Source organism: Hippocampus guttulatus, chromosome 6 (genome assembly GCF_054856545.1).
Source record: "Hippocampus guttulatus isolate MCC_2025c chromosome 6, RoL_Hgut_1.0, whole genome shotgun sequence".
Classification (NCBI taxonomy): domain Eukaryota; kingdom Metazoa; phylum Chordata; class Actinopteri; order Syngnathiformes; family Syngnathidae; genus Hippocampus; species Hippocampus guttulatus.
The window spans coordinates 8,408,102-8,434,728 of NC_141266.1; the positions used below are offsets into that span (position 1 = coordinate 8,408,102).

General features: G+C 40.2%; 1 protein-coding gene across 12 annotated transcripts in view; it reads left to right on the forward strand.

Annotated features, from left to right (window-relative positions):
• The window catches only part of ubr5 (ubiquitin protein ligase E3 component n-recognin 5), a 62,628-nt gene that overhangs the window by 5,195 nt on the left and 30,806 nt on the right, over positions 1–26,627 (forward strand). For 8 of the 12 annotated variants that reach the window (XM_086112956.1, XM_086112965.1, XM_086112966.1 and 5 more), the window contains exons 2-16: positions 2,086–2,130; positions 2,227–2,308; positions 2,761–2,837; positions 6,840–6,959; positions 7,414–7,696; positions 13,122–13,281; positions 14,023–14,175; positions 17,122–17,333; positions 19,358–19,474; positions 20,693–20,803; positions 20,930–21,084; positions 21,546–21,663; positions 24,508–24,692; positions 24,815–24,924; positions 25,698–25,810. In XM_086112956.1, coding sequence (XP_085969082.1) covers positions 2,086–2,130; positions 2,227–2,308; positions 2,761–2,837; positions 6,840–6,959; positions 7,414–7,696; positions 13,122–13,281; positions 14,023–14,175; positions 17,122–17,333; positions 19,358–19,474; positions 20,693–20,803; positions 20,930–21,084; positions 21,546–21,663; positions 24,508–24,692; positions 24,815–24,924; positions 25,698–25,810 — 2,041 coding nt within the window. The remainder of the gene's footprint in view (positions 1–2,085; positions 2,131–2,226; positions 2,309–2,760; positions 2,838–6,839; positions 6,960–7,413; positions 7,697–13,121; positions 13,282–14,022; positions 14,176–17,121; positions 17,334–19,357; positions 19,475–20,692; positions 20,804–20,929; positions 21,085–21,545; positions 21,664–24,507; positions 24,693–24,814; positions 24,925–25,697; positions 25,811–26,627) is intronic. The other 4 variants (XM_086112957.1, XM_086112961.1, XM_086112963.1 and 1 more) reach the window with 3 other exon arrangements.

Here is a 26,627-nt window from a genome sequence, read left to right on the forward strand (position 1 = left end):
TGTTTTGCTTATGATAAAGGATTCGCAAAAAGGTAGGCGTGATAATCAAAGAATAACTCTGGGTAGTTGTTATCCGTGTATCTGGATGGAATCCTGCACGAAAACATTCAAAACTATATGAGTGCATGGATGGAATCCTCTGTAATGGTTTACAACTAATATTGCTGCCGATATCATGTGTGGAGTGGCCTACAACGCAACAGAACTAACTTAGCAATGACATTGTCAGGCACCAACCCACTCTGACTGGAATAGGGAACTCCGGTTCCTTGAGAGCCATATCCTGCCTGTTTTAAATCGCTACTCCAACACACCTAAGTCAAATGATCGGGAGCGTTTCAGGCTTCTACAGAGCTTGCTGATGACCTGATTGTTTGAATTAGGTGTGTTGGTGGAGGGAGGTATCTAAAACAGACCATATATGGCTCTGGAGGAACCAGTGTTCCCTACCCCTGCACTATGACGTGTGCTCTCACGGCTAGCGGGAGTACATGGACCAAGTAGTAATCCCATCGTGCGCAATTTACAGCACGGCACAGCATCAAATTGCAAACAACGCTCGGCTAATAATCGTAGCTTATATAGCTTACCATTTCTTCAATCCTGATGGATCTCCTCTTTCACTCCTTGTCCGGCCGTGCAGTCACAACATTTTCCGCATCCTAAACATCTGGCTCGTACATTTATGGTCCGACAAAAATCTGCCAACAACCTCCTCTTCCTCCAACTCTTCAAACACCTGGATCCTCTCAGACAACATTGAAACGTTGCTTTCCGAATTGATTTCTGACTGACTTTGTACAGTTTCCACAGTGAGCCCTGCTCTTTTTATTCTTGAAGTGATGTGACACGTCCAGGTTTGTCCTTGTCATGATCTCACTTGGGAAAAATGATTACTTTGTAGAATTTACAAAATAGACAATTTTTTCATGCTTTATTCAATATAGTATGGTTTTTTTCAGGTTCAATTGTTCTAAAGTTAAAAAGAGTTCAAAATCTATGTATTTTCATATTAGTATTTTTACACTTTTTTGAACTAATGCAAATGAGACAAATTTGAAGTTGTTTAGCTGTCAGCTGTTATTTCACTGCTTTTTACTGAGGTTTTAAGTTTCTATCATTGTATTGTTTCCTCTTTTTGCCGAAAGTTATATGAAGTAACAGACCTGTTTTGTCTCCAAACAAAGTTGTTGTTGCAGTGAAATATTTTGCAAATATATCTTCAGTCACTTTCAGTCTTTACATCATACAAAACTACGGTATGCAAATTGAGATGACGATCTATATATCCATCCATTCATTATCCGAGACACTTAGCCTCACGAGGGTCACAGGCATGCTGGAGCCTATGCCAGCTGTCTTCAGGCAGTAGGCGGTGTAAACCCTGAACTGGTTGCCAGCCAATCGCAAGGCACACATAGACAAACAAAGGACAATATGGAGTGCCCAATTAACCTACCATGCATGTTTTTGGAATGTGGGAGGAAACTGGAGTACCCAGACAAAACCCACGCAGGCATGTAGAGAACATGCAGAGACAGGAAGGCCAGAGCCCGCATTGGAACCCTGGACCACTCTACTATGAGACAAATGTGCTAACCCTTCGCCTACCATGACCCCTTTGTGATAACAATGCATCGGCGAACATGGTCATGCTGTACCATCCCCAAACGATGGGTGGCACCAAATCTGTGCTGGTGCGACCAACTGGGTGAAATAAAAACAGTATGGGACACGTCAAGGTCTGTGGGACTGAAAGTTGTAAAACAGTATAAAAAAATATTTTATTTTAATTTTAACAGTGACAATAATGTGGCAACTTTAACATCGCAATGTCATGATATCATTATTGTTACATCCGTACGTGTAATACAAGTGCTTCAAACTAATACTGCATTTAGAAAAAGAAGGTTCTTATTTAACAAGTCAACTCAGTTTCCACACATGCACACACACACAGTGTTACAGCGCAGCAATTGTGAGAAAAGTATTGCACGGTGCCTTTTCTGAAATACCAGATACTGTAAATGTGTGTTGCTTGATATTTCTTTATTGCTCAAGTATTTTGCTCTCTTGTCTTCATAGGCTCCGTGAGGTTTCAGAGAAACTCAACAAATACAGTTTCATTAGGTGAGTTTGTTAATATTGTAACATGAACATATTAATTCTTTTTTAAATATTGTCATGCCATAATTTCTCTTTTTTTGTTTTTGTTTACCAATACAGTCATCCACATCTTAGCCTGTTGGAGCAGGCCACGTTGAAGCAGTGTGTTGTTGGGCCAAACCATGCTGGGTTTCTTCTTGAGGTAATGCTGTTTAGCATTGAGATATTAATAAATACAATTATTAGTTGCCCAGTTACAACATAAAATATATTAAATGTCATATTTTATTTGTCTGAGCAAATAATTTGACTTTAGCGAATACCGCTGGGTTTCTTCTTGAGGTAATGCTGTTTAGCATTGAGATATTAATAAATACAATTATTAGTTGCCCAGTTACAACATAAAATATATTAAATGTCATATTTTATTTGTCTGAGCAAATAATTTGACTTTAGCGAATACCGGTACATTTGTTTGTCTGTATTACCAATAGAGTACAGTTCTTTGGTGTATTATTTCAGTTGTTGAGTTCTTACTTTAACATAACTCAAGTTGTCGTATGATTACTATTTGTCGGCGAACCATGGACTTCATTATCCAATTTGAAGAGTTGCACTTCCCGGCCTCTAATTGTCAAACTAAATCTATTTTAGGATGGACGTGTGTGTAGAATCAGCTTTGCTGTCCAGCCTGATCGCCTGGAGCTTAGCAAACCAGATGGCAGTGATGGGTGAGGTCTTTATATTGCTTTCTTTCACCTTTAGTTGCATGCTCAACAAAGATTGCTTGAAAAGACATCTTGTTTCTAATTTGCGGCCACCCGAAGCCCCCCCACCTCCGACTATCGGGCCAGGTGACCCTGAGTGTCCGGGCTGAGACTCTATTTTTTACCCACTGCTTCAATATTCCATCCATTACTCCAAACAATATGAAAATGTGAATGAAGTTTTTGCAGTTGAGGACAATCATTTTTTTTCGGTTGCCCCATTGTTAAGTTACGACGTCTGCGTGCGCAAATTGGGTGCAGTCTAGAGTCCTGTTGTATGTTTTATCAAGATAAAGTTCATTCATCTATTTAGCAGCACAGTGAATGTAGTAGTAGTAGTAGTAGATTTTATTTATAAGCGCCTTTCAAGACACCCAAGGACACTTTACAATAACAAAAAACACAAAACAATACGGGTTGAGCAGCGGCAGCCAAAACGCGCCAGCGTTCACTCAACCCGAAAGTCAGAAAGTCCCAACCATGTATTTGGGACACTCTACTGTACAAAACACAATCTATGACTGAACGTTTGGCAACGTATTTGACCGGAGGACATACTGTATTGTACACATACACATGAAATTGCACACGAAAAGGAAAACAAATGCACACGCAAACACACAGTGCGCTCGTTAGCTTGACGGATATTTGTCGATAGACATTCACAGACAAGACAGACAGTGCATTTATAGTAAGTAAGCAATGTTAACTTACATGTCGGGAGAAATAATAAAAGCTGACCATCATAGTGAAGATCATAATTGTCATGGTCAATTTGGATGGCACTAAGTATGACCTGATTGTTTTCACACTTATGAAAGCATCATCTTGAAGAAAAACAAATTAAAAGTGGTCAAAACAAGTTCTCCCGTCATAGATGAGCTTTATACGACGATGCTGCTGTTTTCAAGTATGGAAAAGATGTCATTTCTCATCTATGTCAAGACATAGAATGTGGAGACTAGATGCTGCCTGGCTATTGCGATTGAATTGTTTACTTTTGTTCATCTTGGCAAAAGGAATATCCCTGCTATTTTTCAGTGTTCATTTACATGCTCCTATTTTGAAATGAATCCCTCCCTTTTTAAGTAAATGAGAGAACATTACATAGTTGTGCCCATAAATAGGAATGTTCGATACATTTTATTTCCAGACTGATACCAGTACAGGTGCTCAACTCTTGAGTGGCCACGGGTATGATAACAGCTTCCAATACCACTTGTACTTTTGGAACATAACATTTTTATTAATGACATACATTTTAAGAATATATAGAATATATCCTAATATTGCATTTTTTCTTAAAATAGCTTGAACTGAAATGCACCTACAAAACATATTTTGTAAAGAAAACACGATAAAATTTAAATGAAACTGAAAAAGTCCCACTCAAAATGTGATTCTATAACTTCTTTTCAAAGAATACAGTGAAGTGCAAAGAATTGAATACAACAGTGCTTCAATTAATGTGGGAACTAATGCCATTTTGTAATACCAACCATATAACCAGTGATTTGGCAACACAAGCTTGTCATCTTGTTCCGATGGCAGCGTTGAATTAAACTGCTGCGATCTGTCAGTCTGAACACTGAGTGGCGTGACATACATTACGTACATAACTTAGAAGAAGAATGAGGCGCGAAGAAGTCTAATGTTCTGAGCTGCAAATAGTCATGTTGGGGGGGGTGGCCTTCTTTCCTTAATTTCGGATGATGAGGATGTTGGTTATCCAAATACAGGCTGGAGTTGATGAATAGTACCTTCAAAGGGTTTATTTTCAGAATATTCTGGGCACCCGCGGTTTACAGACAATGGCTGCGAATCACAAGTGCAAAGAAGCAAGGGCTTCTCAACATATTTATATCATCAGAAGGGCGTACCGAAACCTATGGTGTGGCGTCAGGACTTTCGTTTCTCCTAAACCGATTCTTAGCTTGTAACAACTGGCACATTCCTATGGTCTGTGCATCTCTACAAGGTCTCCAGTAAGGAGTGTTCCAATATTAAGTGATGATTGCTTCAAGGACGCAAAGTGACGCTGCGGGCTTGAGAAAGTTATATAGCATGACTAAATATGGGCAGAATACACACATCAGTCAATAAAAAAAAAAAGCAAAACGGATTACTGAGAATACTACACACCGACCAAACCCGAATGCCTGGTCCACACCCAGACAGCGCCCGACCCACCCATTGGGAGCCTCCTTGTGGTGATCAAAGGCTTTTATATATGCTGCTGAGTAGCGCAATGAAGCTAGAGGCTAATGTGAATGCTAGTGACTTCCTATCTTCTCTGCTTTATCTTGTTACAATAGCACGAACGCTGCAACTCCCGTTATAAGTAGCAGCCCAGGTCAGCTCTGCGATGTTGGTGGCGGCAGCGTTCCCATCGAAAGGCAATGCATTATGTGTATTTAAAATCAGTCATAATTTGCTAATTTCTTAACCAAGTAATGTCCAAAAACATGGAAAACGGCAACACTTTGTCAGCACAAGTTTTAATGTTGCTATAGATTATGGTAATGACGCCAAAAGCCTTAGGTTCCCAGAATGCGGTGCTTGGCGCAATACATTTAATAATGTTATAAGGGCGTTAACTCTTGTCATGTATTTGTCTCTCTAGTAGTTGAATGTGTGTCGTGTTTAACGGTCACGTTTGTTTGATTATATATGTGGCACTGTTTTTAATCTTTTATAAACCAACTGTGACTTTAGGTTGCCTGTACAATACAGACATCTAAGCAGGAAGAAAATTCCTGCTTAGCATTAACATAAACCGTATACGGGCATGTGAGAAGATTGACATAGATGCCGCTTGCCGAGATAAACATTCGGTCTGGGTGATTTGTTTTTTTTTAATTTTGACATTAATTAGAATGTTTTTGTTGCAGATGAAAAAATATATTCCTCCCCCCCCGGCTCCTCCCTTTTTCTGTGGCATGCGTTTCGCCCCCCATGGGCTTCCATAGCTTCCGCCCTTCCTTTTGTTTCCACACTCCATTGACTCGTGCAACATGGCTATGGCAAAAGAGAGCGAAACGTTTGTTCCAAGAAAGGTGTCATTGTTTTGGATTTGCACTGACAGATGTAGAACAAGTGTCTGCACGCCACCAAGTTTGCTTAAAGCACATTGCAACAAAAGGCAGTAACACAACACACTTCCTTCAACTTTTAAACCGAAGGATCCAGAGCGATTCAAGTCACTTTCTGTGAGTTTTCCGTCTCATGAGACCATGAGATGAGTATCAAACGTGTTTGAATATTTTACGCATCGCGAGGTAAAAAACAAACAAACAAGCCTCACTGTGTCAGTTGTGTGGGTGTGATGTGCATTTTGGGTGCAGAACTGTCATGTGTGCACGTGCGGTAGCATGTCTGATACGTACAAGTGTTTGTGCTAGTAAACACCCTGTCATGTGTGAGCTACCACAACAGTCTGATTTGTTCCGCACATGGAAGATGAAATGAAAGTGTTGAATCAATCTGAAAAACGTATCGTTTTATAAGCAAGTATAATCTTACTTTCCCAACACTTGAGCATGTGTGAAGTTACTCATTGCAGATCACAGAGTTTTAGTTTAATATTGTCTACAGTGAACCCTCGTTTATCATGGGGTTTACGTTCCAAAAATAAATTATTTTAAACAAACCGGCAAAGAAACATACAAACGAGCATCACATATCTTGAAACGGGAGAAAGCAGTCGCAGCCCTAAAACGCCAAGTACTTTGGAAAAAGTCTTGAAGGAGGATCGAGTTGCAGCCAATTCTGATTCCCAAGGGTGTTGCCATGCTAGTCTCCAACATAACCCATTTGTTTGAATCATGTAATATTGGAAGTAATAGATCCCGATCCTGATCATTTGCCACATACCTGGGATAATTTTACTTTCTTTTCACCCAGGTAATAAAGAAATGAATAGGACACTTATAGGTTTGTAACTGATCTCCCATCTTTTGTTTCCAGTTCAAAGTTGAGCACTGGTTCAGGGACAGGAAGGAGCTCCAGGCCAGGCAGGACTAGTGATCCTCCCTGGTTCCTGTCTGGTTCTGACACACTGGGCAGACTGGCAGGCAACACCCTTGGGTAAGTTTTGGCAGGGTTGACAGAGACAAATGGTCCAGTTGTTACAGCTGGATGGTGGTGTATTCCCTTGTCAAATTTGGTGCCACAAAATCATTATAGACCGCTCCAGGATAGATGTAGGGGAGCTGTTCACCAAATAGCTTTTTTCTCTTGCGACATTGTGTTAATTAATGTGTGGTTACTTGCCTTACAAACTCCAGTATTTTCAGATATTAAAACGAGCCAACATGGCCTTTCAAAGAAACGTGAGAGGAGGCGGGGGGGGGGGTGTAGAAAATTCATATGTTGTTCTTGGATTATCAGTCCTGTAAGACAATCACTGGTGTATTCCAATCTGCTGTATCTCTGCTGTCACAGAGACGAATCACTTTTCAGCCTGGTGTTACAATGTGTTCTGAGCCTTTTCTATCTCAGGCACATCTGACCTTGTCTTTCTCGTTGTTCTGTTGTACAGGAGCCGCTGGAGCTCTGGTGTAAATGGGGGCAGTGGTGCAGGCGGAAGTGGAGGAGGTACAGCTGGAGGGGGTGGAGCAGCAGGGGCCACCAGTGGGAGTGGAGGGAGTGGCGGAGGAGGCGGAAGTGGCAACACTTCAGGCAGGTCATCAACAGCAGCTCGTGATTCCCGTCGGCAGACCAGGGTGATCCGCACAGGAAGAGATCGGGGCTCAGGTCTTCTCGGGAGCCAGCCTCAACCAGTCATACCAGCCTCAGTTATCCCTGAAGAACTTATATCCCAGGTACAGTTGATCATTCATTACGGAATGTAAAATGGGCGTCGAGAATATTTGCCTTCATACTGTAATAAACCTTATACTAGGTCAGGGGTATCCAACTTCAGTCCGCGAGGGCCTCTAGCCAGCATGTTTCGGATGTCTTTCTCCTCTAGCACACGTAGTGGAACTCACTGGACAGGTTAATTGGACACTGTAGACCAAATATAACCCATCTTGTCTAGAGACTGAGGCACCGACAGCACTAAAGTCACCACACTAGCGCCCACCGAATTTTTTTTTTCTTACATCTTAGGAACTATTGTGCCACTTTTGACAAAACAGATCTTGTTGGAAAGGGAATTAAAACAAGAAATCCATATCTGCAATCATGTAAAAGATTGGTGCATAACTTTACTTTTTGGACCTTGAAATCGACCTTGTGGATTATGTGACTTTAACAATTTTTTTCATGAAATTTAATCTCTCAAATCTTCTCTAAAATATATCAGTTTCAGAGATTTAATTTTTCTTAAGCAGCAATAAGTCCAAGTATATATACCTCAACTATTCCTTGAATTCCCTTTTAATATTCATAGCACCCCCCGCGACCCTAGTGAGGATCAAGCGGTTCGGAAAATGGATGGATGGATGGATGAATATTTCTTGAAAGTTGAATATTCATTGCACAACTGAGGCAATGCATACTTTGACTCCTTTTTGCTGCAAAACCAAAAATGTACATACAGTATCTGAAACGTTTTTATGAAGCACTAGGAGATAGACCTCATGCAAGAACATTTATAATCGCATTCCTATCGACTGAATGTTCTTGTAGAGCTTCTCCCTGACTTATTGATGATACAGGTGTATGCCACATAATGAGGCATTTCTGCCACAAATACATGTGAAAAACAAATGTGTGGGGAAATCAGACTGTATTCAAGTTGAGCACCTATACATCAGCGGCAATGCAAGACGGCCTCCGGTGCATTTCCGGTGACTTCAGTTCTGCTGCTGTGAGGATGCTGCATTACATGTCTTGTTCAGTTACCGTATTTTCACGACCATTCGACGCACCGTATGGTTGGGCGCAGTCTCATTAATGGGTGCTATTTCTGTATTTTACACATAGACAAAACACACTGTATTATTGGGCGCGATTTTAAAGTGGTAAAACATACGCCAGCTTAAACATACGGCATGCATGCGCGCACGCTAAAACACGTTAGCTTGTAGCATGCAAGACATACAGATACACGTTTTTAAAAAGGCAACGGAAAACTGAGTTCCGTTGTATTTTATTTAGCCATCGTACAATGTACTCACGTTTTTCGATCAATCATCACCCAGAAATCCATCAAAGTCCTCATCCTCTGTATCAGAATTGAACAATTGTGCAAGTACCGGTAATCTATCAAAAACGCCGTGTTCCCTCTCGTTGTCAGTCACTCTCATTGCCATGTGGCTCCACAGAAATGATGCCGGCTTTGCCAAAAGCTCGAACAACAGTGCAAGCAGACACGTTCGTCCAAGCAGCCACAATCCATTCGCAAATTGTGGCGTAACTCGCCCGGCGCTGCCTCTCACTCTTTGTAAAGTTGTGTTTGCCATCGATCATTCATTGTTCCCATGCCGTTCGCAACTTTACTTTGAACGCCCGGTTGATGCCGATGTCCAGCGGTTGGAGTTCTTTAGTCAAGGCTCCGGGAATAACGGCAAGCTCAGAGTTCATTTGCTTGACTTGGTTTTTCACCGCTGCTGTGAGATGGGCACGCATGCCAAAAGCATAACCGATGGCTTGAAGTTTGAACTGAGCTTCGTAGGCGTGTCTCTTTGTAGAATTTATTTTCGGGGGTTCTTAGAAACCAAAACCGAAGTTGTTTTGCAACAATGCACATAGCCACACTCTATACAGGTGTTGGTACCTGCTTGTAGCGTGCCTTTAGCGTCCACTTACACGCCCACCCTTCACTCATTGGCGGACTGCTTCCCCGCATGCCTGTCACTCACGTCTGCCTTTTCGCTCTCTTTCTCTCCATATATGTATATATACACGCCCACCCTTCACTGATTGGCCGACTTCTTTGCCGCATGCCTGTCCACAGTCACTTCCGCCTTTTCTCTATATAAACAGCGTGTCGGCTGTCAGTCAGGTTTTGGAACTCAGCGCATAGACAAGACGCTTCGCATCATAAGGCGTCCTGTCCATTTTGGAGAAAATTTTAGACTTTTAATGGCGCCTTATAGTCGTGAAAATACGGTATTTTTAGACATCTGTGAGACCATAGCATAGTAGTTTTTATTTAGTATGCCACCAACTGGCCTGCACTGCATTTGGAGGTGTGCACTCCTTACAAGGGTCGATGGTGAAAAGAGGGTTGCGAGAGCCTGGATGCAGTCCTGTTGAAAAGAAGCAGGGATGAGATTTTTCCGCTTTTTTTTTTTTCAGTCAAAATGGACCTATTTTATATTGTTACAAATCCGTAAAAAATTCTGGGGTGGGGTCCGGACTTGTCTTTGGCAGATTCGGGGCTCGTAATGTTTACAAGTAACGTTTGTAAGCATCCATTTTGAATCCCGTTTTTTTTTTTTTTTTTTTACTTCCTATATGGGCTAAAACCAATGTCTTACTTGTTGTGATTGGTCGCTATATCAGCAAATGCAAATCACAACCAATCCGTGTTCGCCCTCCTAAACCCCTTTCTCGCAAATGCCGAATGTTATCGAGACTCGCGACGACGCTAAAGTGCGTCAGATAGATGCGGATCTGAAAAACACGTTTCGATGGGACTGGTTGGATAGAAAGCTGACGGTGTCCCCAGTAGGAAACAGTAGAGAGGAACCATTGTGCTTGTGTCGGATTTCGTGAAAAAGCTCGATGTTGCCGGTAAAGCTCTGTGTACAGTGTGTGACAATGTCATTCTATACGGATCGAGAGGATGGAAAGCTTTACAGAGTCACGCAACCTCGGTGAAACACCGAAAACAGACATTTCGACTGAAAAGTAACTACTCTATCTCAAGCGCTTTTCAACAGCCTGGAGCATGTGTAAAAATGAGGAGTTGGCTAAAAAGACAGTGGAAAAAGACGGAGAGGACCAATAAGCTTTTAGCACTTGCTAAAAAGCTTAAAATGAAGAGAAAATAAAGTATTCTACCTCATGAAACTGTATATTGTATATACTGTAAATAGACATCCGCTTGATACAATAAAATACATTCATAACCCATATATAGTAAACAGTGTGGGACTTCACCATCACTGTATGAGGTAAGAATCAACAGCTTTTTATCACATTTACACAACACTTTATGAATCCAAGTAATGAACAAATCTTAAATATGGCAGGGAATGTGTTTCCTTTTTTAGTTTTGATTTTGAGCAGCAAATTTGAAGTTACATGTTGGTGCTCACCAGGAATGCATAAACAAAATTGCACAAATTTTCACTTGAAAGAATAGTGAACAATCTTGGGATTTTTTTTATTTTAAAGTTTCAAATAGTGTGTAAATTGAATACACTTCATCTTCAGCATGTTTAGTGCCACTTTTGTAAGTGGCCCCGCCCCCGTCCCGGCCACGCCCCCTTCCGCTTTTTTCATCACTAGCCACTCTCATCCCAAGATTGACATGTATATATTTTATGGAGTGAAATTAAGTCAGAAGTCCTGCACACATTATACTGCAATTTTGTGTTGTGATTTTAAACCATGAAGCTCACACTCCTTCTCACTGTGGACAGCAGCTACCACAGCAGGTGGCTGTCTGTCTTTCTTGAGCTGAGGTTACCAACGTTCCAAAAATATCGGCTTCTTAACAGCACAATCACTTGCACTTTTCACTTCCTTGGGAGCCATAGTGAGTCCATCTTAAATATGTGTTGCGTTATGATGCATACGCTCTGTGTGAGAAAGCACAAGTGAGCATTCGGAAAGCTCGCGAAGAAGCCTTGTTTGTGAACCCAAGCAGAAACTGAAAAATGCTAGTGACCCACTTTGTTGGTGAACCAACGTTCCACTAATGCCCAGCTCACACAAACCTTTTTGGGGGGAGGAGGGGTGGGGTGTAAATTTGTTGTGTGTGTGTTGGACCGAGTGAGTGGCCACACTCCAAGTCTGACACTGACCAGACCCTGCCCGATCATGGCATGCTTCCGCCATGATCAAGCTCCGACGGAACAGGTCGTTGGGCAGCTGGGACAAAAAGAAAAGAACCAACAGGGTCATGGACATGCAGGAGCGTGCACCCCTGGTTCAGTGTGTTGCATATGATTTCGCTTCCAATCAGTATTTTCCTTTATTTACATGCATTTGGGTAACATGTTCGTGTATTAATTTGGGGATGAAAATACAGTATTGTTTTATTTTAACATGCCTGCAATATTCTTTAATATTTGAGTACATATCTATTTTCTATCGTGCAGAAGTATTTGTTCCTGTTTTAATTGCTTTGGTACAGCACATTTGGTATGCTCACGAGGTAGAAGAGAAAGAGGTGTAATAGTGAGACCGTTGATGTCTAAAGAAGTTCACTTAAAGACTAAACTCAACACTGTCCTGCTGTTTTGGTTCACTTTTTCAAGGAAGAAACCAGAAAATTACATCACAACTAAAACATAATTGTAACCCGCTATACGACAACCTCCAACACTGGTGAGAACAACTTTTAAGAGCTAGGCCTACACACTGGAGCGCAACAGCAGACTAAAAAAACATTTGCAGGGACGGATGGAAGGGTAGTTTGCAAGGGTGGAATTATGTATGATGTGCATCAGCACCAAGCCAAATGAATGCAACTTCTGATTTTGTCTTTGATGAGTGCATGGCGCATGATCTATTCTCGCAAAAAGTTGAGGTTGCACTCCATTTCATTTGTTGTTGTACGATTGCAGGAAAAGGTCAATTAAAAAATGCCTTCATTTTGCAAATGTCACTTTGACATCTTCAGGCACTCTACTGTCGCTCCCCATTATTACAGAACAAAGCATTACTCTGCAACCCCCTTGCTGATGCTGTAGAATATTTGGGAAATGGTGGTCATCTAAGAACCATCCAAAACTTCATCCCTGTGGTCCATCCAAAGTAGCACGGCATTGGATTCTTAATTCCATGCTTTTCCCCAGAATCCGACAACTTTATCACACAAGGGGCATTTCATGTGTAGCTTCCAGTGTACCTTCATACTGTAGTTGTGGTTCAGTCCATGAATGAATAGTACATATATATATTCAATGAGACTCTCCTAGGAAACAAATGATCAAGTCTGTCTGAGATTGCAATCAATGATCTATACGGACAGGTGAAACAACATAGGCAGAAACCTCTCCAAACAATCAGAAGTACTTTAATCGTATATGCATAATAATTTGGAGCATACTGTTGTCACTAAATGTGCGTTCATATTGACAGATGACAATCTACTGCAAATGATTTCATATGATTTATTCCCAGGCCCAAGTCGTCCTTCAGGGGAAATCGAGGAGTGTGATCATTCGGGAACTCCAGAGAACCAACCTGGATGTCAACCTGGCCGTGAACAACCTGCTTAGCAGAGATGATGAAGATGGAGATGATGGAGATGACACAGCCAGCGAGTCCTACCTCCCTGGAGGTATGTCATTTAACCAGAAACCTTTCAGATGGGGACAAAAAATTGTTTTATTTCTGCTTGTGTCTGCTTTTTGTCCCTTGGAAACAACTTATTTCACCCATGCTGCAATATTCAGAAATGTGAATTTTATGTATATCACCGGATTTGACTTTTTCGGATCAAATCAACTATTCTTGAGTTAAGCGTAAATTCGTTGAGATTTATTTCTGAGGAGGGGGGTGGCATGGCTCTTGGTGTTGAGAGATTTGTCCCTCCGCGCCTTCCACAAGCAATGAGAGTGTGAAGAGATTTACAACCAGTAGAAGGTGTTAGTGTTTGAAGAGTTTTTATTTTGTGCTTTTCCAAGTGTGCCCATGAGAGGTATTGCCATTAAATGTGTAGTGTTCATTTATTGGTTGCTTCAGTTAAATTCTGCTGCTGCTCCCAATGGATGTGTGCGAATATTAGCATTAGTTGGCACAAAATTGGCCAAGTGCATATTGTCATTCGTGCCAGTTTATCTCAGTTAGTGCACCTTATATCTGTTTGGTGTATTAGATAGGCACATTAGCATCCAAGTTGGAAGGACCTCCACCCTTCCCGTAGGCGAGTATGTTTTTCCCAACTATTTTCTGACCCCTGAATATTACATGTAGAGAAGTCGGGGATGAAGTCTTGATAATTGTATTGCTGTATCAGTGACATTCTGAGAATGGTGACTGTGTTTGTGAAAATGATTTTACCTTTCTGCCTTTCTCCAAGCAGAGGACTTGATGTCCTTGTTGGATGCAGACATTCACTCAGCCCATCCCAGTGTGATTATTGATGCAGATGCTATGTTCTCTGAGGACATAAGTTACTACGGATACCCCTCTTTCCGGCGATCCTCTCTGTCCCGCCTAGGATCATCAAGAGGTAACTCTCATGCATTTGCATCATCTTAACACAGGATCGGTGTTAGAAAATCAACCTAAAATCAGTTGGTTCATCATCCACAATATATAGGTATTTGACCTGGTTCAAAAAGAAATCAAAGCTACCTGCAACTGGTGATCCAGTCAACAAAGTATTACTGCACCATTTGTGTTTTGTTCCATGTGTGGAGGGGACCAACCTGTAAATAAGTGCTATTGATACTTTTTTGTCATGCTTCCAGAATAACACACTACACGGTTTCCCCCCTAAAAACTTGCTGAGCCTGGTGGGAGAAAAGCCCACTGTCTTCATAATATACTCCATTTTATTTAGGGTACTGTATTTACTTTTAGATTATTTAATGGTAATTTGGTATTTAATTGTAACTAACAACGTTTTCTGGACGTTTTCTGGACGTCATATTTATAAACAACGGTATCATTTGCGTGTCGTTTTTTAACTGCTACTGAGATACTGATGATGTTAGATCAAAATTATAGTACATCCTTTTTAACTGCAATTATCTTTACATTCTCAAGGATATGGATCATTTGCATTGAAACGTCAAGTAATAAAATCTCTCGTTTAAATAAAAATCAAATTGAATAAATACTCATCCTCTGTTACTTTTTTTTTTTTAAACAACAACATTCAACAAATAACAACACATGGACCACATACAGTACTAATGGTAGTGGCAGTGTAAAATTGTCTTATTTCCTCCACAATGTCCTCTTTCACCTGGTTGCACAAGTCTGGAATCGCCGTTTGGGAATTTTAGGCAATCTGTGTTGCATATTCTTGTCCCCATTTAGGTTAAAAGTGAAATAATACAGAAAATACCGTACCTGTATGATCACAGAATTATTATTATTGTTATTATCATCATCATTATTCTTGTTGACGCTGTGTTGTTGTTTTTAAAAATAAAATTTGCTCATTAGAATGGCTCTTTTGAGATATGCTTGCTCTGTACAGTGACTGGCAGAAAATCAAATGTTCTTCTTTTGAATAGCAACATTTACATCAGCCTCTGTTATCATTTCAGTATTCATACTTTATAAAATACAAATTACACGCTAAGTAAGGCATAGGTATCCGTGAAAATCAGGAGTCACCAACCGTTTTGAAATGTAGAGCTACTTCTTGGCTACAGTTTAGTCTGAAGGGTTACCACTGTCAAAATTAATGAAGTAATCCATCATAAAATTACTATATTGATCATTGTTTCAAGCCTTTGTTTACCTTAACTCATTCACTCCCAAAGACGTTTTTAAACGTTTTTTCAGACTTGGTCCAGAATTGGCTGGTACTGAATGAGTTAATTGTCTGTCTTCTGGTTTCAGCCTTATAAAAGTAAATATTGAGATTTCTGTAGTACTCCATGAAAACAGACTGATTATCTTTTCGTTTTGGTAAAAATAAGACATTTGCAAACATCTGCTATTACTTTGGAAAACAAAGACAACCATTTTCCTATTTTATGTTTGTGTGTGTGTGTGTGTGTGTACTAGGGCTGCACAATGTATCAAAAAAGTATCATTAATAATGCAAATGCGTATTGCAAAGAAGCGGTAATTTTCATATAAAAGCGGTAATTTTCATATGAAATTGAAGGCTTTCATCAGATGCAGCCTTAAAGCGCATCCCCATACAATAGTTGGACAGTAGCTTGAGGCATTACAATTAATTAGCTAAAAATACATTGAGTTTCCTTATTTTGCTGCATGCTTATTAAAACGTCATTTTACTTTAGGTACAAGTTAAATATCAAATATTAAAGATCACTCTCGCTATATTCATCATTTTTCCCCCCAATATGATGCAGCCCAATATATATTCGTGTATTTTTATATCATTTTGGTATATTCTTTTCAAACAATAGTAAAATGTAGTGTTTTAATTAGGTGCTACTGTGCGCCCTGGTGTCTTGTTTTAATTAGGAAGTAAAATGAGACCCCCCCCCCAAAAACCCCCCCACAAAGTTCAGTTTATATTAAAATGACATATCTCCATATATTAGCGATAAACCTTGCCCAAATGTGCCGCAAAAGTCACATATGTCCATCCGTGAATTTGGTGTGCTGGGGGAAAAAGGGCACCAAATAGCAATCTCTGGTGCTCATTTGAGGACCACACCACAATTTTTACATGTACCGCTGGCTATAATACTGAGCAAACTGAAGTCTGTTCTATCTCCCCGCCCCCCTCTTTTTGTTTTTTTCCCTCCACATCTGAGCATGCGTTATACAGTCAACTGATCTAATCCTATATATTGTTACAGAGTAAATACTGAAACGTGTTTTTGTATTATAGAACAAGTAATGAATGCTGCTGCCTGCAAGCTGGAATCAAAATTTCAAATGGAGTCATAACAATTAGCATATTTCCTAAAAATACTGTGATATACAGCAATTGTGAGTCCATATTGCGCATCCCCTAATGCAAAAGTAATGAAATGTCTTCAGGTGAATTGTTTATTTTTAAATGGCCTGTGCCTAATTATCTTACCTTTCGCCATTCATTTTTGTTTGTAATATGAATGTTTGGTTTTAAAAGCTACACGTGGTTGCTGTTACATGGTGCATGGCTGGAGTACAAAATATGAGCTCTCTGAGAAAGGCCCGCTATGCCCACCTGTCTTTAAAATAAATCTTTAAGGTTATCAAGTTTATCCTTAAAAAAAGGTGTCTAGTCCACTCGCTCTATTGCATGGTTTCTCTCACAATCCCCTTCCTTCTCTACAAGCATTTTAACATTGAAGAGCATATAAAATGACTGACCTGTCACTATAGACTTCCACCCAATCCTCAGCACTGTAATTTGGATTTCCAATAGTGATTCTAAAGAATCTTACATAGTTCTCTATACTTAAAATATGTTGACGGGTCTTTCCCAGAGAGTGGCTTACTTCTATCCCACTGGTGTGACCTTATTGCATACCAGTTCTCCTTCTTCCCTTAGAGCGCGACTCTGAGCTGTTGCGTGAGCGCGAGTCTGTGTTGAGATTACGTGAGCGCCGGTGGCTGGACGGGGCGTCGTTCGATACAGAGAGAGGATCCACTAGCCGTGATGGAGAACCCTGCTTGGACAAGAAAAACATCCCAGTTCAGAGCCCTGTGTCCCTTGGAGAGGAGCTGCAATGGTGGCCTGACAAGGTAAGAGGATCACACGCAGGGTGCTGTGTCTTTAACATGCAATAGAGCAAGGTCCTGACCTCACAGAAACTTTTTTTCCCATCTCTCTCTCTCTCTATCTATCTATCTATCTATCTATCTATCTATCTATCTATCTATCTATCTATCTATCTATCTAAGATAAGAAAACCTTTATTAGTCTCGCAATGGAGAAATTCCCAATTCACAGCAGCAAAGTTATCAAAGGAAGAAGTAGAACAACAAAATATAGGAGCTGCTGGAAAGGCAGCCACTCTCGCGGCGCCATTTTGAAGTCAAAATAACAAAAATAACACAACACAACACATAGGACACAGACAGTCGTGCAATCTTCACCACTTTTCTGCATACATTTTGTTGTCTGAAGCAGTTATAGATGAAAGAGGAGAGGATCAAAGTGTCCTTTCACCAGTGGATCAGAGACGTCATGCTGAAAATGTGCACACGTCTGCTACAAGCTAAGTTTTGAAAGCAAACACGAAGCTGTAGCGTCCATTGACGAAAAGAAATTCGTTCACTTCTCCTGTCCCACGTAATCCGCTTCAAACTCCAAGCCGCGACTCCCAGTTCCAAATCCGCATCGGCGCTCCGCGCTAACGCTCCTTTCTTCTCATCGTCGGCTCCTCAAGCCTTACATCCATCCAGACGCAGACCGTTCAACAGCACCGATCTCTCCGCTGAACAAAGCGGGGCTGTGAAAAATGCTGCCCATTCCAGGCGCAAGACACAAGCGCCCCGGGACTGTCCAGCAACGACAGTCAAATGGCGCCGACATTCCTCCCAGTCAAAAACAGTGCTGGTATACCCATGCTGCCGAGAAGGCGCAACCACCAAGCACGGAGTCTCCTCCTTGATGAATGTTGTGGCCAAAAAATGCTGAAAAAAGTCCACATCAGGTCCACACGACGTAACAACAAACACAAAGTGACAAAACAAACACAAAAACAACACAAAAAAAAGCAAGGCTCATGAGAGCACTTGCTGACGGCTGCCTACTCGGGCGCCATCTTGACTTCAAAGTCTATCTATCTATCTATCAAATTAAATGAAGTAATTCAGGAAATATACGATAAAACGGAAAGAACTCCCATGTGGGTGAAGTACATATGCAAAGCATGTATGTGGAGTCCATCCGAAATAAATCTATATTTATCTAATTCCTCCTTGGTACTTGACACTTGCTCCTCTGTTAGCCTCACACTAGATCAAACTGAGGAGTCGAGGAGAACAACAGAGGAACGAGGAGGGACTAAGGTTTTTAGAAATGAGGCCTTCGCGCCTTGATAATGAAAGATGTCGTCATTAATGTGTTCACCAGAGCGCAGACTTGCACGCAAAATCTGCATTAACTGTTAGGTTTAAGCAGAAAATCTTGAATCAACTCAAACTGGTTACTAATTGTACTTTATTTTTGCTAAAAAACACGTCATAGCTCTTTGCCAAGCCTCATTATTCACTTTTTGGGAAACAAGTAGGAGTGTAACAAGATTGTATGTATTATCTGCGCTAACGCAGCTACGGCAATTTATGAAAAGGTTTGCATTTTTACTTTGAAGTAACTTTAACGTCCAAGATCCATCATGTGCTGTGGTAAACTGTAGAATATAGGGTGTTTTTTCCCATTTCCGAGAGGTTTAAATCCATTAGTGTTCTGTCATCCTAGCTAGCTAGCTAGCACTAAGATAAGCTGTCGCCTTCAATTCAAGGTCCAAATTTGCAAACTCCCTTCATCCTCTGCCATCAGAGTCCAACAGTGAAGTAACAACAAAGACAAATGCCTAGATGGGATTTATTGACTGATTGCTTAACATTTAAATTTAATCAATAGATAGGTGGCTAAACGTTACAATACATTTGCAAATACTTCCAGGTAGGGTTGCCAAATTCAAGGTCATAAAATGCCACTTCTATATGAAATAATAACGATAACATTTCTGTGTGCATGCTGTGCTAACATTATTACTGTAAGAGTTTTTCTGCACATTGATCTCAAATGTTCCCTTCAGGATGGCGTGAAGTTTGTCAGCATTGGGGCCATGTTCTCAGAGTTGGTGGCGGTCAGCTCCAAAGGAGAACTTTATCAGTGGAAATGGAGTGAACCGGAGCCCTACAGGAATGCCCAGGTCGGCAATTGAACATAATGGAGCTATAGTCTATCTACAGTGATCCCTTGCTATTTCGCGGTTCGTTTATCGCGGCTCCGGTGCATCGGATTTTTTCATTCATTAAAAAAAAAAATGTGTATGTGTGTTGCTGAGAGAAAGTGAGATACAGAGAGAAGAGGCTTATAAGAACAAAAGCAGGTCTCTTTCATCCTTAATTGTCTTAATTGACTCATCATAAACCCCTCTGATGCACAAGCTGGATCGCTGGCCTGTGTGCGTGGGGGGGGGGAGTGAGAGAGACACTTATAAGAATGTATAAGAATGTTAATTGGTCGCTACTTTGAGGATTTTCGTTTATCACAGATGGTTTTGGTCCCCTTTAACCGCGATAAACGGGCGATTACTGTATATTAATTTTCTTCAATTTGATTGTTCTTTTAAAAAAGTGTGTGTGTGCGTGCGTGTCAAAAATTATCAAAGCAAATCAAAATAATTACCATCCTGAAAAATGCAAATTCACTTGTAAACTTTGTGTGAGGAAAAAAACAACAACTTTCCAGCTTTTGGACGAATACATTTTTATGGAAAAGGCTGCTCGGGCCCTATTAACCCTGATCTCAACCGCCACTACACGACTAAAACAATTATTTCTGTTCAGAAATGTAAATAAATTAAGTGAATAAGTAAATTTGACATTTCTTACTTTTCCATTTTTTAATACAACGACATTCTTGGATTCAATGATTACAGTTACCGATTTGATCACAGGGGATAAATTCCCGAAATGCTTTGAACACATCTAAACTTAAAACACACAAATATCATATAGCTTCGCTTTAAGGTAAAGTTGAACAGTTCTCCAAATAATATCCCAAGTTTGTTTGCTTCAATCTGCTTGTCACATTTACTGTAAACTTGGCACAAAAGGAGAGAATTAAACATTGTATGTCTAAACACCAAAATGCTTAACCAAACCATATGATGAAAATCTGCAGCCTTAATGCCCTTGAAAAAGATTTTTTTTTCTGAATAATGCGTTATACAGTACTTGTTTGAAGGTAATTGCTGAACACATGCCAAGACTGAGAACTATGTCATACTCGGTTGTTAAATTGTTTTTCACAAATTCAGGTATGCTAAATTAAAAGAAATTCTGCACAGTTAAAATTCTACACAATGTGACTTTTTAAGCATCATAGAGAGCTATTGTCTCACTATGGTCATTTGTCCCATCAGAATCCTTCTATTCATCATCCACGTGTTTCTTTCCTGGGGCTGGCCAACGAGAGGATCACCTTATTGTCAGCCAATAGTATCAGAGCCACTGTAGCAACAGAAACAAACAAGGTACACATATAACCATTTACCATATGGACATAATGCGTGGTTTACGGTCTTCAATGACATCCTTATCACAGTTGCACATGGAGTATGTATTTCATAAATCCTTATTATTTTTTGTGTGTTGTATAGGTGGCAACTTGGGTTGACGACACACTAAGCACAGTAGCCGCTAAGCTTGAGCACAGTGCCCAAGCTTTCCCTGAACTTCAGGGGGAGCGAATGGTGTCCCTCTACTGCTGTGCACTCTACACTTGTGCACAGTTAGAAAATGGCCTCTACTGGTGGTACGAAGAATGGCTTATAATTTAATATACAATCACATTAAAGAACAAGTCAGCCCAAAACATTTTATTTACAAGAATGTTCTCTGTGATCCAACTAGTCCAAACACTATTCAGGTTAATATTATGCTTGTGGAATACAAATTAAGACTAATTGACCCGTTTTCAACCATTCAAGGAGACTGACATTTTATGTAGCAACGTACCCTACTCCCGACTGAAAATGACAATTTTCAGTATGATATCGAGAATACCAAAATGTTCGACAGCTGCAACCCTAGATCCAATCAGTCCATAGTTCTATGAATAGTCAATCATTATGGTACTAATTATTTGGGGATAAGCACATTTAGAGTCTAATGTGACACCCATAGCTGACATTATTTCAAAACTGCCCTGTGATTTTTCTGACTATAATGGAATAAAAGATGCATAAATATTGGTGGTCTGTCATCTATTTGCAGGGGTGTGGTGCCTTTTAGTCAACGGAAGAAAATGCTTGAAAAGGCCAGAGCCAAGAATAAAAAGCCAAAGTCTAGTGCTGGCATTTCCTCAATACCCAACATCACAGTGGGAACCCAAGTAAGATTTTTGTATTTTTGTTGACTCGGCTGCAGTCCAAATAGAATCTTATTAAGTGCTTTTTCCTTCTGCTAGAAAATTATTAGCTATCACTGAGTTGAGGTGTACTTTTTTTCGGTACAGTAAACCATGAAACCCAGTTCAAAAGGCAAGGCCCGCTTACGTAGTTTGAGAACATGTTTGTTTTCTGTTCTTGTCACAATTCACGATCACATCGCATCCTTCATTATCTTCAGCCGTGTACCTGAGGTTATTACTTGGAATTCTCCGATTGATCATCAATTGCTGATAATTATCAGTCGATATTCGTGAAAACGTGCGTCATTGGCAACGCCAGTGAATCTGCTCAAAGCCTCTAAAGGCCAACATTGATCACCTTATGTATTGCTTTGGTAAGGGAGTGACGTATTTTTTCCCCCCAAATATTTCTCCACGATAAAATGTCCGTGTATCTACCTTGAGCAAATAAGTATGGACATTACTGTCTCTAAATTCCATTAACTCATTCACTCCCAATGACGTTTTTAAACGTCTTTTCAGACTTGGTCCAGAATTGGCTGGTACTGAATGAGTTAAACATGTCGATTTCACACACAACACAAGTTATAGTTCAACAGAAAAAAAGGAATTTATATGAGAGATTGAAAGTTGAACAAGCTGTTGCTTATTTTCAATGGACGCGCATTGTTTTCGTCTTCTATGGGAATGAACGTCACAGACAGCGGAGGTTGAGCATTAGCATTACCATCTCGCTTTGTTGCGTTCAGCTGTTGGAAACCTTCGATGACTACAAAGAGTTTCAGAATGAATGGCAGTTGCTATCCGGACTTGTTTACATTCAAGTACCGTCTTTTCACGACCATTCGGCGCACCGTATTGTTGGGCGCAGTCTCATTAACGGGTGCTATTTCTGTATTTGACACATAGACAAAACGCACTGTATACGGTAGCATGCCAAGACATACGGATACACGCTAAAAACACATTTTTAAAAAGGCAACGGAAGCAAAACTGAGTTCGGTTGTATTTTATTTAGCCATCGTACAATGTACTCACGTTTTTCGATCAATCATCACCCAGAAATCCATCAAAGTCCTCATCTTCTGTATCAGAATTGAACAATTGTGCAAGTACCGGTAATCCATCAAAAACGCCGGGTTCCCTCTCGTCGTCAGAGTCACTCTCATTGCCATGTGGCTCCACAGAAATGATGCCGGCTTTGCCAAAAGCTCGAACAACAGTGCTAGCAGACACGTTCGTCCAAGCAGCCACAATCCATTCGCAAATTGTGGCGTAACTCGCCCGGCGCTGCCTCTCACTCTTTGTAAAGTTGTTTGCCATCGATCATCCATTGTTCCCATGCCGCTCGCAACTTTACTTTGAACGCCCGGTTGATGCCGATGTCCAGCGGTTGGAGTTCGTTAGTCAAGCCTCCGGGAATGACGGCAAGCTCAGAGTTCATTTGCTTGACTTGGTTTTTCACCGCTGCTGTGAGATGGGCACGCATGCCAAAAGCATAACCGATGGCTTGAAGTTTGAACTGAGCTTCGTAGGCGTGTCTCTTTGTAGAATTTATTTTCGGGGGTTCTTAGAAACCAAAACCGAAGTTGTTTTGCAATAATGCACATAGCCACACTTTATACAGGTGTTGGTACCTGCTTGGGGCGTCCCTTTAGCGTCCACTTACACGCCCACCTTTCACTCATTGGCGGACTTCTTCGCCGCATGCCTGTCCTCACTCACGTCCGCCTTTTCTCTCTCTCTCCATATATGTATACACGCCCACCCTTCACTGATTGGCTGACTTTGCCGCATGGCTGTCCACATTCACTTCCGCCTTTTCTCTATATAAACAGCGTGTCGGCTGTCAGTCAGGTTTTGGAACTCAGCGCATACACAAGACGGTCCATTTTGGAGAAAATTTAAGACTTTTAATGCCGCCTTATAGTCGTGAAAATACGGTAATCTCAATCGTCAGTTTTATATTTATTTATTCACATATTTACAGTGTAGCAGAGCACCATATGACGTCACCATATGTGTGTCAGATTTCTTCAAGGTTACGTAGGTGCCATCTAGTCTCCAGATTTCGCGCCTACAGTTGAAAAGCTAAACGTTAGTCAAAGCACTCTTATTTTCTTTCTACATTGTTTTATTGTACTTAATTAAATTAATGATTTAATGATTCTTTTTTTACTAGTACTCCAGTGGGATTGACAATGAGAATATGCGAACCCCTCAAAAGCTCAAATGAAATTTCATTCCATTTGGTAATTTGGTTTAATTCAAATTGAATACAAGGTGCTATGTAAATGTGAGTAGTGATTATCCTAATCCATATAGGACATTTGCAAACAGCTACTTTTACTTGGAGAAAATAACATTTCACCCTATTTTCTGACAGTAATAGAATTTTTCACAATTTGTAAGTGCATTTTCTGCCATGTCTATTTGAAGCTGTTGTTGAATAATAAAAGGATAGAAATTGAACAAATGTTTTTTAAAATTCAAATTTGTTCCTCAATTAAATGAAAACAACTCATTAATCAGTTATTAAAGACAAATCCATAGCTGTAGCTCTAAAATTTTACATTTTACACAGAATCAGCCAATCACACTCATGGATTATCGGTATCAGCATCTTAAAACCTTGATCAGAACACCCTTAGTTATGAAACCATCACACTATAAAAGAGTTTTACAAATTTTATCGATAATTTTGTTCACAATGGTGGAAGTGCAAAAAATTGCGCAAACCACTGACCTGAAACTGAAGTGAGTGCTTTCTTTGGAAAACTGATTCAGGATGATTGTTGAATGTGGTTTTCTTGTATCTTTCATTAGGTATGCCTGAGGAATAACCCCCTGTACCATGCTGGGGCAGTGGCCTTTTCGGTTAATGCAGGCATTCCCAAAGTTGGTGTCTTATTGGAGTCTGTGTGGAACATGAATGACAGCTGCAGGTTTCAGCTGCGCTCACCAGAGAGCCTGAAGAATATGGAGAAGACCACTAAAACCCAAGAAACCAAGTCAGTTTCATTCTATCTCCCATTTTTCATTCAACAACCTAATTTGTTTTGACCCGTCTATGCCTTTATAAAATAAATCAGCTGGATTGAATGAAGAGTTGGACTCTTATTTTTCCCATTAGGACGGAAAGCAAGCCGGAGTTGGTGAAGACAGAGATGGGCCCTCCCCCTTCCCCAGCTTCTACATGCAGTGACACGTCCTCAATTGCTAGCAGTGCTTCACTGCCATACAGTATGTCTCTTCCTCTTGACCTGCACTTTTCTCGAGCGGGGTCATGTTTTGGATTTTCTCCCTGGCTTCCAGCCTCATCATCAGTCTCACACTCACTGTGCTTTCATTAGCCGGATGACTTTGAAACAGATGGTACACAGGCTTTCATCAGCATCTTGTTTTCCAAATGCACTTAGTGTTTTTGTTTTAAATTCTGCATGAACCATTTACAAATACCATTGCAAATAGTGGAACCCGGATTTTTAAAAAACATTTTGCTAATGACTGACACTATACCGAGAAGTAATTATTAGTAGTAGTAGTAGTAGTAGTAGTAGATTTTATTTATAAGCGCCTTTCAAGACACCCAAGGACAGTGCCTATATTAATAGTTACACCATAAATATAGAACCAACATTGCTTCCAAAACACTTTGACATTTCATACACTTATAAATAAAATCTATTATTATTATTATTATTATTATTACTTACAAACATCTTCAAACATTGCCCTTCTTTGAAAAGTACAGCACAATAAATGTCCGGCGGTAGCTTGAAATGATTCAATAATATAAAAGATGCAGGGGAACACAGGTTTTTTGTGCCATAAAATAGTTTTCTTCATGGGAAACTAATGATCCTTTTTTTTCCTCCACACTGGAATATCTACATTGTATCTAATCAACATTACCAGTCAGTCATTGCATGTCAGTGAAAAAATTCCCTCAATTAATTACGTTTTGTTGAAATTTGCTGCATTTGCTAACCTTTAGTATGGTTTAAACCTTGCAGAGCGAAGGCGCTCCACTCCAGCCCCCAAGGAGGAGGAAAAAGTTAATGAGGAGCAATGGCCTCTTCGAGAGGTGGTGTTTGTGGAGGATGTTAAAAATGTCCCTGTGGGAAAGGTCAGTAACTTCATGTTATGATGTTGTGAATGTTTGGACATACAGTGTGCATCTGGAAGATCTCCACACCACTTCACACTTTCCACATTTTATCTTAGAGCGTTATTCCAAAATGGATAAAACACATTTTTGTCTCAAAATTCTACACAGAAGTACCTCATAATGAAAATGTGGAGGTATTTTGAAATATTTTTGCAAACATACAGTATATAAAATATATGAAAAAATGCAAGAAATCATGTGCATACAGTAAGTATTCACACCCTTGTCATGAAGCTTAAAATTGAGCTCAGGTGCCTTTTGGGGGTCTTCTAAAAAAGTGATGATTTTCAAGGTACACTATGATGATTCTGCCCGACACAAGCAATATAGTTAACTACACCGCCCCATCGCGGGGTTGTGATACAGACTACAACCGTTTTAAATAAAATCCACAATTTTAAATTACTCAATTGAAACTTTCCCAAAACATGCTTGTAGCATGTATAGTACTTATTTTTAAGGGTTTTAAGCACACTGAAACCAATACAAAATTATTTTAAAACATACAATACACTGTATTTTTCAGATTATTTCAAAATCACCATTCCCTAATTGTGTTGATAGCTGTGAACGAGCCTGGTTTTGAAACTTTCTGTTCTAACTGCGGACATTTTTTTTAAAAAGTTTGAAATAGATTACGTTAACGAGAATCCCGTGTTGCATTGTGACCAAAGGTAGAATCCTGATCGTATATCGTGCAATTTTCATGCTGTAAATAGTAAATCCTTGCTGTGGTGGTGGACGCTGCATGCCAAACCTGCGATACATCGCACAT